Below are 12,652 nucleotides of genomic sequence, written 5' to 3' on the forward strand. Positions count from 1 at the left end.
TTGTAGTGATCATTTGAAATTTGGCATTCTTGCATTTGTTCTGACTAGTACAAGACAAAAAGCTTCGGCAACATGTCTCTCTTTTCATCAATATTGGTTTCTTCTAATAGTTGTATCAGGTCTCAGAAACCTGGTGAGATCAATAATCAAAGCACTTGCTATAAAGCCACAAACAGTTCCGCTTATTCAACTAATTAAGAATTAGCATCTGGTTCAAATGGTTTTGCTATTACTGCATTTCAGTCAGATAAGAAGTACTGTGTCTGGAATTAATCTGGAATTATGCATTCAGCAGGGTAGGAATAACTCACATAACTACAGAGATCTTTGTTCAGCAGTTACTCACTGGGTGAAATTTCTGTTTACATAGCAACTGGAAGTTATCTGTCGTGTGACTGTATGGAGTTATTGCTTACTTGGCAAGGTAAGAGTTTCTCACCATATAACTCTAAAGTTCTTGTCTATTTGGCAGGATGCGGTCTACTCACTGTACTCAGCTGCTCTTTATTCAGCAGGATAAAAGTTATATGAGCTTTTTACTGTACTGAGCCCCTTTTATTCAGCAAGGCAAGAGTTAATGATTCCAACTACACAGAGTTTCTGTTTATTCATAAGCTAAGGGTCACTCATCATGTACTTGAATAGAGTTCCTGTTTCCTCACCAGGACTGTATGGATTTACCATTTATTCAGCAAAGTAATGATTCATTCAATAGCACTGATCTATCATACACAGCATATAGTTGGTTTACTGATTTACAAATATTTTTATCTGTTTGTACAGTCACTACACATGGGAGGCTAGTGAAGGCCTTCTTAATTCTGTAATTTCAAAATGTTCACTACTTATTCTCAGCAAATGTTATTATTTAACTTAATTTTTGATTTTTCTCCGTTACTTTCTCCCTCATATTACCAATATTATCAAGAACTCTCCCAGTGGGATTGTAACTGATTGTACCAGCCAGTGTGTTACAAGAGCCATTTTAATCATGAAGGACCTAGTCTGGGTCCCAGTCTGCGCTGAACAGGTTGAGTCAGTAGAACTTGGGATGCTACCATTGATTTCGAAAGGAAAACAAAATCATTCAGGGTTCCTGTTCTGAATGATATCAATGAATCTTGCTGGAGATTGCACATGTTGGCAAGATTTGGTTCAGCTCTTAGGCCAAGCACTGCAGTCCAATAAGTTGGTGATACTTAGTGAATTAATTCAAACATGATAAATAACTTTGCCAATGTGTCACAGAGCTGCATTGTATCTCAACAAGCAGCTGTTATCTCCAGGAAGGATAGAGGAAGGGAAAATTTTGGGAAGAAATAAGCTTAATAAAACAGTACCCCAAGAGTGAAATCTACCTGTTTGAGTGAGTTGGGTGAGGTGGCCTATATAAATATTCTTCATTATAGATGTTAGGCAGAAAAATATCAATATTTATTTATGCATGTCTTTATTACTGGTCCCAATTTAAATCATTTCAAATTATGTCATAGGCAATTGACTTTACTGTACCAGTGAATCAAAAGTAGGCAGGTTACAATGAAGATCCTCACCTGTACTGTACCAGGGAATGAGGACATGCAGATTGAATTAAAGTAGCAGTTCAGGTTCTTCAACTGCCTCAATTACAGTAAAAACTAAATGATGACTATCAACCTAGTTACTGTCTGAGATATTTTTACTTTTTTTTTAGGCAGCTTTCAAAAATAAATGAGCTCTTTCTTGTCCCCCGTCCCCTGAGATTCAAACAGTAGGTGAAAACTCTCCATGATCAACAGCTGGCTAATTAGGGAACTGGTTCATACATCAGGATCCCATTAATTACAAAGAGACTGATCAAGTGTCCATATTGTGGAAATAGTGAATCATTTGTGATACAAATTTAAAAAGGCCTACAGTATTTATTTGGTACAGTCTCTACGTGCGAGGGAACTTATCAAGTTTAAATGTTTCCACTCAAATTAGCAAAGGCATCGCCTGCCTGATTTGACAGCTTCCTCTGATGAGTGGACCACATTTGGAACAAAGCCACTCTTCACTCCTTCCCATCCCTCTTGCATCATAATGTCACCCCTTCTGACAAGTTCGTAAATATCCCTTGTCAGATCGGTGAAGGCCTGTTCAACGTTGATGGAATCTCTTGCAGACGTTTCTATATATTTCATCCGGTAAGCAGCAGCAAGCTTTTCTGCTTCCTCCTTTGACACTTGCCTCTGGGTTGCCAGGTCACATTTATGGCCGACCAGCACGAAAACGATCTGGAATGGCTGGACATGAACTTTGGCCTCTTCTAACCACTCGTGCACATTCTGGAAGGACCTACGGTTGGTTATATCGAATAAGAGCAGTCCTCCCACTGAATTCCTGTAGTACGCACGAGTTATGGACCTAAAAGATAGGGAGAAACAGGTTGAAAAGAGCTTAGTATAACTAAAACCTCAGGTTTCATAACACATAAAGTGGATACTATTTTAGCACAGTGAGCTTGAAAACTTTATTGCTTGTTTGCAGCCTTTGATTTTGGCAGTAATTGCTGCATGGCCTAGGAGACGGAAAGAATAGAAATCATGATTTTACCTGCCTTTACGAAAAATAAAAATAAGGAAATACCATCTCTAAAAAGACCACCTACAATTTGCATCATCATGAAATTTTCTCCCGTACTCAATCACTTGACAGAATTGACATAGCTAACTCTTCTGAGAGAAAAATGACATTTCTCACAGGTGTCATTCATTTTAATCCCATTTTCCAGCAACTGATCCATTGCCTTCAGATGCAGATCCAGGTACCTTTTAAATGAGATGAGCATTTCAGCCTCAACCACCAACTTAGGCAGTGAATTCCAGACACCCAACACCCTCTGGGTGAAAAATATTTTCCTCATGTCCCCTCTAATCCTTCTACCAATCACCTTAAATCTATGCCCCCTGGTAATTGACCCCACAGCGAGAGGAAATAAATCTTTCCCGTCTACCCAACTAGGCCCCTCATAATTTTGTACACATCAACTAGGTCACCCCTTAACCTCCTCTTTTCTAAGGAAAACAACCCTAGCCTATACGATTTCTTCTCATAGCTGCAATTTTCAAGCCCTGGCAACATTCTTGTAAATCTCCTCTGCAAAGCAATTGTGTCCTTCCTGTAATGTGGTGACCAGAACTGTACACAAAATTCCAGCTGTGGCCTAACCAGCATTTTATTCAGTTCCATCATCCTGCTTTTGTATTCAATACTTTGCCTAATAAAGGAAAGCATTCCATATGCTTTATTGACCACCTTGTCAACCTGTCTTGCCACCTTCAAGGACCTGTGGACATGCGCTGCAAGGTCTCTCACTTCCTCAACACCTCTCAATAACTTCCCATTTATTGAGTATTGCCTTGCTTTGTTTGCCCTCCCCATATGCATTACCTCACACTTTTCCGGATTGAATTCCATTTGCCACTTCTCCGCCCACTCAACCAAATCATTGATATCATTCTGGAGTCGACAGCTATCCTCTTCACTATCAACCATATGGCCAATTTTTGTGTCAAATGCAAATTTCCCAATCATGCTTCCCACATTTAAGTCTAAATTATTAACATATACAACAAAAGGGCCCCAACACTGAGCCCTATGGAACACCACTGGAAACCGTTTTCCATTTGCAAAAAATCCATTGACCATTACCCTTTGTTTCCTGTCACTGTGCCAATTTTGGATCCAACCTGCCACTTTCCCCTATATCCCATGAGATCTCACTTTTCGGACCAGTCTGCCATGTGGGACCTTGTCAAATGCCTTACTAAAATCCATGTGGTCAACATCCACTACACTACCCTCACCAATCCTCTTTGTTACTTGCTCAAAAAATTCTATTACGTTAGTAAGACATGATCTTCCCCTAACCAAATCATGCTGACTATCCCTGATCAATTCACGCCTTTCTAAGTGACAGTTTATCCTGCCTCTCAGAATTGTTTCCAATAATTTGTCACTACCAAAGTCAGACTGACCAGCCTATAATTTTCTGGCCTATCCTTTGCATCCTATTTAAATAATGGTACAACGTTCACAGACCTTCAATCCTCTGGTACCTCACCTGTATCTAGTGAGGATTGCAAAATGATCCACAGAGCATCTACAATTTCCTCCCTGGCTTCCTTCAATAGCCTGGGAGACAATCCAATTGGCCCTGATGATTTATCCACATTCAAGGGTGCCAGTCCCTCCAGTATTTCCTCTCTCACTATGCTTATTGTATCCAATATTTCACACTCCTCCTCTTTAACTAGAATGCCTGCATCATCCCTCTCCATAGTGAAGACAGAGACAAAGTACTCATTGAGAACCCTGCCCACATCTTCTGTACCAACCCACAAGTTACCATGTGCATCTCTGAAAGGCCCTATCTTTTCCTTAGTTATTCTCTTGCTCTTAATGTACTGGTAAAACATATTGGAGTTTCTTCGATTTGACCTGCCAATATCTTTCCGTGTCCTCTCTTTGCTTTCCTAATTCCCATTTTTATTTCACCCTTGGGGCAGAATTTTGTCATCAGTGAACAGGGGGCGGGGCCCGGTCACCAACATGTAAAATGACGCAGGATGTTGTCAGGTGCAACCCCCGACGTCATCCCGCCCCTTTTAAATTTTCAGGAAGGTGGGGGCGCAGCAAAATCAGCTGCGAGCCTGCCGACCCGTTAATGGCCAATTGAGGCCACTGACAGGATCAATTACACAATTAAAGGACCTGCCGTCCAACTGTAAGCTTGGCGGGTCAGCCAGGAGCCCCGGCAGCAAATAGAGAAAACATGAAACCTCATCCACCAGCGGGATGAGGTTTCACGTAGGGTTTTAAATAGTTTAATAAAGTTATTATGTAAATTATGAACATGTCCCATCTCATGTGGTATTGTCATATGAGGGGGAATTTTTTTTTCTATTTTTAATATTTTTCAAAGTGGAAGCGATCTCCCTGAGGCTGCACTTAGTCTCAGGGAGACGTCTGCTCTTTCGTCCACATGCGCGAAAGAGTGCATTCTAGCTTTAGGGGAATCCACCCCCCCCCACCGCCCCTGCCGGACATCATGCTGGGCGGGCCTTAATTGGCCCGCCCACGTAAAAATGCCAGTGCGTCCCACTTCGCTGGCATGAATTGGCTCCCCGTCCACTGGAGATTGGGTCGGGCCCACCCGCCCGATAGGCAGAAAAGTTTGCCCTACTTTTCTAGGCTTTCTACAGTGTTAAGTCTTTTGTGACTCTCATAAGTTTTCTTTTCCTGCTTTATCTTGGCCTGCATGCTTCTGAATAATCAGAGGGCTCTAGATTTAGCAGGACTGCCCTTTTCCTTTGTGAGGGCAAGTCTACACTGTGCCCGTAGAATCTTCCCTTTAAATGCCTCCCACAGTACAGTTTTTCCTTCCAATAGCTCCATCCAGTCCACTCTCGCCAGCTCACCTCTCAGCTTCGTAAAATTTGTCTCCCCCCTATTTAGAACTTTTACTCCTGTTCGATCTTTGTCCTTTTCCACATTGATGCTAAATCTAACTATATTGTGGTCACTATCTCCAAAATGGTCTCCCACTGCTACTTCATCCACTTGCCCAGCTTTACTTCCTATCAGTAAATCTAGAATTGTCCCCTCTCATTGGGCTTGTTACGTGCCGGCTAAAAAAGTTCTTTTGAACGCAGTTTAAGAATTTTGTGCCCTCTGTGTTCTTCACACTGTTCGTATCCCAATTGATTTTAGGGTAGTTAAAGTCCCCAATGATTAGTGCCCTATTGTTTTTGTACTCAGAAATCTGTCTACATATTTGCTCTTTTAACTCCCTTCCACCATTTGGGGGTCTATAGTACACTCCTAGCAGTGTGGCTGCCCCTTTTTATTTCTGAGTTCAACCAATATAGCCTCATTTGATGCTTCATATAGTATATCATCTCTCCTCACAGCTGTAATTGATTCTTTAACTAATAATGCTACACCCACACCTTTTGTATCCCCCTCTCTATCCTGCCTGAAAACTCTATATCGAGGGATGTGGAGCTGCCATTTTCTCCCCTCCTTAAGCCAAGTTTCTGTTATAGCGATGATATCATGCTGCCCTGTCTCTATCTGTGCCCTCAGCTCATAGGCTTTATTTGCTACGCTCCTTGCATTTACATATATACCTTTTAACACTGCCAAATTCCAGTGCTGTACACTTTTTAATCTGGCTGCTTCTGTCTTTCAGAGTCACTCACTAATTCTCCATCTTCCGTTCCCTGCTCTGAATTTGCCCTTAGGTTCCTATCCCCCTGCCAATCTCCCCCCCTTTCCCCCAGCAACAGCATTTGCAAATCTCCCTGCAAGGATATTCATCCTAGTCCTGTTCAGGTGTAGATCGTCCAGCTTGTACAGGTCCAACCTTCCCCAGAACTGGTCCCAAAGCCTCAGAAATCAGATGCCCTCCCTCCTACACCAACTTTCCAGCCATGTGTTTATTCACCTCAATTCTCCTATTTCTATAGTTGCTTGCATATGGAACTGGGAATAATTTGGAGATTACTGCTTTAGAGGTCCTGCTTTTCAATCTCCTTCCTAGCTTCCTGAAATCTGCTTTTAGGACCTCATCCCCTTTCCTACTTAAGTCATTGGTACCAATGTGGACCATGACCTCTGGCTGATCACCTCCCCCTAGAAGAATGTTCTGCAGCTTCTCCATGACATCCTTGACCCTGGCACCAGGGAGGCAACATACCATCCAGGAGTCACGTTTACAGCCACAGAAACACCTGTCTGTTCCCCTAACAAATCTCTATCACTACTGCTCTTCCTCTCTTCTTTCTCCTCTCCTATGCAGCAGAGCTGCCTGTGGTGCCAAAAACTTGGCTCTGACTGCACTCCTCCAAAGAGCCAACGTCCTCACTGGTATCCAAAATGGAAAATCGATTGGTGAGCAGCACCCCAGGGGATTCCAGCACTACCTGCCTAATTTTCTTGGACTGCCTGGCGGTCACCCATTCCCTTTCTGCCTCCAGGCTCCTAATCTGTGGTGTGAACATCTCTCTGAAGTGTTATCCACATAGCTTTCAGCCTCGCAGATGCACCACTATGACTCCAGTCGCCACTTGAGCTCCGAAACCCAAAGTTCAAGGTTCTGCACAGCTGGTGACATTTCCTGCATGTGGTCGTCTAGGATACTGGTGGCGTCCACAACCTCACATGTTACAGGGCACACATTGCAGATGACCAAGCTGTCCTGCCATGGCTCCAATTTATTTCCCTTGCATTAACTTCATTTTACTTTGGTTTACTTATGCAACTTTATTTCACCTGGCCTCAACCTAACTTTATTTCCCTATTACCTGTGTTTCTTACTTAAATGTAAGTACCCCTTCTTTTAAGAAATATGTGCTTTCTAATTCTCAGCTACTTGATGACACTCCCTAACTGCAGTTTCTCACCAACCAATGAACTTGTGTTTCTCTTGTAATGTTAGGTGTTAGGTGCTGCTGACTGCCTGTCCCAGGGTCTTCCTCTCACACTCTCCTCTAGGTGCTGTTCACTGCCTGGCTCGGGGTCCTCCACTTGCACTCTCCTCTAGGTGCTGCTGATTGCCTGTCCCAGAGTCCTCCTCTCGCACTCCCTTCTAGGTGCTGTTGACTGCCTGGCTTGGAGTCCTCCTCTCACGCATTCCTCTAGATGCTGCTGACTCCCTGTCCCAGGGTCCTCCTCTCACACATTCCTCTAGGTGCTGCTGTATGTCCCCAGGCCCTCCTCACACACTCTCCTCTATGCCCTGCTGACTGCCCAACTTGGGGTCCTCCTCTCGCAATCTCTAGGTGCTGCTGACTCCCTGTCCCAGGGCCCATCTCTCACACACTCCTCTAGGCGCTGCTGACTGTCTGTCCCCAGGCCTTCCTCACACACTCTCCTCTATGCCCTGCTGACTGCCTGTCTCAGGGTCCTCCGCTCACACACTCCTCCTTCGCACTCTCCTTCCCCTATTTCAAGTACCCAATCCCGGATTGAAAATCCAGCCCATGGTATAACACATCAGAGATTATGGGGGGACCTGGGTGTGAGAGGAGCATTAAATGACCACAAAATTGAAATGTTTTGGGAATCTGGCTCCAGTCTGCCAATTTCTGGCTTTTACTTGTTCAAGAAAAAGGGTCGGAAGCCAGGAGACAGATTGGCATTTTAAAATGTCAAAATGATGAAAGCCTGGGAATTAACCTGCTTTGCAGGTCCAACTGTAGCTGCTGGGTTTGCCAGCAACTGCAGCAAGGTTGTCCTTGGGGCTACACCTTGTGGGCCAGTAAGAGCAGCAGTACTTCTGACTGGGCCCTCAAACTCCTCCCACCATCAGACAGCACCACCCCCCCACCCCCCCACCCCCCCCCCCACAAATACAAACCACAACCCTGGGATAAAGACTCAGACAAACCCATCCTGGGGTCAGACCATCCCCTACCTCAGGATCATTCCTCTGACTTAACATTGGGTTTGAAACCTCCCGCCCAGAGTGCAGATCTCACCCACCCTTCGCCCTGGGACCTGACACCACGCCACACTCTGGGGGTTGGATGGATCAGAGATCAAGCTTCCTTCTCATTTAACCTGTCCTGTGGTCTCCTCCAGAGTGCTCCCCAGTTGACTGGAAGTCCAGCCTGCCAACCAGGCTGATTTCCAGATGGGGAATCTATCAGTGATGTCTCGCACACACACAGTGGTGGTGAACCTCCATAGTATGTTGAGAAACCACAATTTCTGAGTTTCCTGTGTACTCATGGCCACCAATGCTCCCAGTGGATCAAAAAGTTAAATTTCTCCTGATGTGAGATGCCCCTCACATTCTTGTCTGCTCTGAAAAGCATTAATACTGCAAGACCAATGATTAAAGTTTTAAATAGTTTTTTTTGACAATGAAGATAATACCCAGAAGTAGTCAAGCACTGGAAGAAACTAACAAAGTAATCCTTGAAACAATAATGATAGGACCAGTCTGCTATACACTTCTTTAACAGTCTGATGATGTACAAAAGTTTTGAGTACAACCTTTCAGATATTTGTGAGCAAATGTGAACAAAATGATTCCTATGTCATTGAGTACAACATCACTCAATGTTGAAGTAATGGTTGAAAAACAAGAATTGTGCTTTTATATTAAAGGAAATCTTTCCTGTCACAGGTGTTAACTTTCATCTTCACAAGCACATCCCTTGATGAGTCAGCCTTCAGTGATAATGGTCCCAAATTTGCTCTGAGGAGGATTACTGAGCCGTATTCCCCACTGCTCCCGTCTCCTGAGCCTGGAACACTTGCAAGATGTCAACATTCAGTTCACTGAAGTAGTTTAAACTGGGCCTACAGGAGTGTTCCAAGCTGCAGTCATGGCTTGGGTCACCCTGTAAAATAAAAGCTTGTCACATTGATATCTAAATAGTCCAGTGGAGGAACAATAAACAAAACAGACAAAAATAAAGGAAATTAATGCAGTTAAATAAATGGGCAAATAAATATTTTGAAGTGTCTTTATACAAATGTAAGTATAGGACACTAGATTCAGACACTTTGTGAATATTGATATTACTAGTATCTCAAGAGATGGCCGATGGTGCAGGATAGCCAATAACTGGAACTGAGAGACTGTAGTATAAAATGTTTCACAAAGATAAACCTATAAGAGGTGGAGCAGTTGCTTTATTGGTGAGGAATGATATAATAACCACATAAAATGGGGTTAGGAGGGAGGAGTTTGAAAAAAATTGCAAAAAACAAAATAATGAAAAAGACAAAAGAATATGAATTTGTTACTGCTAAAAACTGCCAATGCAAGGTGAATTAAAGAGTACAGAACTGTTGTGCTAGCAAGGGAATTGTAATGTGCTAATTATTGAGAGGTTTCAAATCTCAAAGGTTGAATGGGATGGATCAGATCAGTCTAAAGGGAGAGGTCAAAGCACAAGCAAATGCACTGATGTGGTGAGGGATTATTTCTTCATACAACGTGTGATGGCAAGCTACCAGAACAGTTTGTGAGAGATTTTTTTTATTCATTCATGAGATGTGGGTTTCACTGGCTGGGTCAGCATTTATTGCCCATCCCTAGTTGCCCTTGAGAAGGTGGTGGTGAGCTGCCTACTTGAACCACTGCAGTCCATGTGATGTGAATACACTTACAGTGCTGTTAAGAAGGGAGTTGCAGAATTTTGATCCAGTGACAGTGAAGGAACGGCAATATGTTTCCAAGTCAGGATGGTGAGTTTCTTGGAGGGGAACCTCCAGGTGGGTGATGTTCCCATCTATCTGCTGCCCCTGTCCTTTCTAGGTGGTAGAGGTTTTGGGTTTGGAAGGTTCTGTCTAAGGAGCCTTGGTGAATTCCTGCAATGCATCTTGTAGATGGTACACACTGCTGCTACTGTGTTGGTGGTGGAGGAAGTGAATGCTTGTGAATGGGGTGCCATTCAAGCAGGTTGCTTTGTCCTGGATGGTGTCAACCTTCTTGAGTGTTGTGGGAGCTGCACTCATCCAGGCAAGTGGGGAGTATTCCATCACACTCCTGACATGTGCCTTTTAGACGGTGGACAGGCTTTCGGGAGTCAGGAGGTGAGTTACTCATCGCACAATCTCTAGCCTCTGACCTGCTCTTGTAGCCATAGTATTTATATGGTTAGTCCAGTTCAGTTTCTGGTCAATGGTAACCCCCAGGATGTTGATAGTGGGGGATTCAGTGATGGTAATGCCATTGAACATCAAGGGACGATGGTTGGATTCTCTCTTGTTGGAGGTGGTCATTGCCTGACACTTGTGTGATGCAAACATTACTTGCCACTTGTCAGCCCAGGCCTGGATATCAACCAGGTCTTGATGCAATTGGACATGGACTGCTTCAGTATCTGAGGAGTTGCAAATGATGCTGAACATTGTGCAGTCATCACTTCTGATGTTATGATGGAAGGACGGTCATTGATGAAGCAGCTGAAGATGGTTGGGCCTAGAACACTACCTTGACGAACTCCTGCAGTGATGTCCTGGAGCTGAGATGACTGACCTCCAACAACCACAACCATCTTCCTTTGTGCTAGGCATGACTCCAACCAGTGGAGAGTTTTTTCCCTGATTCCCAATGACTCCAGTTTTGCTATGCCTCCTTCATGCCACACTCTGTCAAATGCTGCCTTGATGACAAGGCACTCTCATCTCACCTCGGGAGTTCAGCTCTTTTGTCCATTTTTAAACCAAGGCTGCAATGAGGTCAGGAGCTGAGTGGCCCTGGCGGAACCCAAACTGGGCATCAGTGAGCAGGTTATTGCTAAGCAAGTGCCGCTTGATAGCACTGTTGATGACCCCTTCCATTATTTTGCTGATGATCGAGGGTAGACAAATGGGGCAGTAATTGGCCGGGTTGGATTTGTCCTTTTTGTGTACAAGACATACCTGGGCAGTTTTCCACATAGCCGGGTAGATGCCAGTCTTGTAGCTGTACTGGAACAGCTTGGCTAGGGGGAACTTAGCAAGTTCTGGAGCACAAGTCATCAGTACTATTGCTGGAACATCGTCAGGGCCCATAGCCTTTGCAGTATCCAGTGCCTTCAACCGTTTCTTGATATTACGTGGAGTGAATCGAATTGGCTGAAGACTGGCATCTGTGATGCTGGGGACCTCTGGAGGAGGCCAAGATGGATCATCCACTCGGCACTTCTGACTGAAGTGAGATGTGCTGGGCTACTCCATCATTGAGGAAGGGGATATTTGTGGAGCCTCCTCACCCAGTGAGTTGTTTAATTGTCCACCACCATTCACGACTAGATGTGGCAGGACTGCAGAGCTTAGATTTAATCCATTGGTTGTGGGATTGCTTAGCTTTATCACTTGCTGCTTATGCAGCTTGGCATGCAATTAGTCCTGTGTTATAGCTTCACCAGGTTGACACCTGATTTTCAGGTATGCCTGGTGTGCTGCTCCTGACATACCCTCCTGCACTCTTCATTGAACCAGGGTTGATCCCCTGGCTTGACGGTAATGGTAGAGTGGGGGATATGCCAGGCCATGAGGTTACAGATTGAGGTTGAGTACAATTCTGCTGCTGCTGATGGCCCACAGTGCCTCATGGATGCCCAGTCTAGAGTTGCTAGATCTGTTCGAAACCTATCCCATTTAGCATGGTGGTAGTGCCACACAATACGATGGGGGGTATCCTCAATGTGAAGGCGGAACTTTGTCTCCACAATCACTCCATAAGATCATAAGACATAGGAACAGAAATTAGGCCAATTGGCCCATCGAGTCTGCTCCGCCATTCAATCATGGCTGATAAGTTTCTCAACCCCATTCTCCCGCCTTCTCCCCGTAACCTTTGATCCAATCAATAACCTATCTATCTCGGTCTTAAATATACTCAATGACCTGGCCTCCACAGCCTTCTGTGGCAATGAATTCCATAGATTCACCACTCTCTGGCTAAAGAAGTTTCTCCTCATCTCTGTTCCAGAAGGTCTTCCCTTTACTCTGAGGCTGTGCCCTTGGGTCCTAGTCTCTCCTACTAATAGAAACATCTTCCCCACGTCCACTTTATCCAGGCCTTTCAGTATTCTGTAAGTTTCAATCAGATCCCCCCTCATTCTTCTAAACTCCATCGAGTATAGACCCAGAGTCCTCAAACATTCCTCATATGTTAAGC

The 12,652-nt window shown here is 44.2% G+C and overlaps 1 protein-coding gene across 1 annotated transcript in view; it reads right to left on the reverse strand.

Annotated features, from left to right (window-relative positions):
* Positions 1-630: 630 nt before the first annotated feature.
* LOC121282137 (ras-related protein Rab-39B) overlaps positions 631-12,652 on the reverse strand; it is a 39,874-nt gene continuing 27,852 nt past the window's right edge. The window contains exon 2 of the mRNA XM_041195641.1: positions 631-2,388. Coding sequence (XP_041051575.1) covers positions 1,962-2,388 — 427 coding nt within the window. The 3' untranslated portion in view covers positions 631-1,961. The remainder of the gene's footprint in view (positions 2,389-12,652) is intronic.

The sequence above is a fragment of the Carcharodon carcharias genome, chromosome 9, assembly GCF_017639515.1.
Source record: "Carcharodon carcharias isolate sCarCar2 chromosome 9, sCarCar2.pri, whole genome shotgun sequence".
In the NCBI taxonomy this organism is placed as follows: Eukaryota; Metazoa; Chordata; class Chondrichthyes; order Lamniformes; family Lamnidae; genus Carcharodon; species Carcharodon carcharias.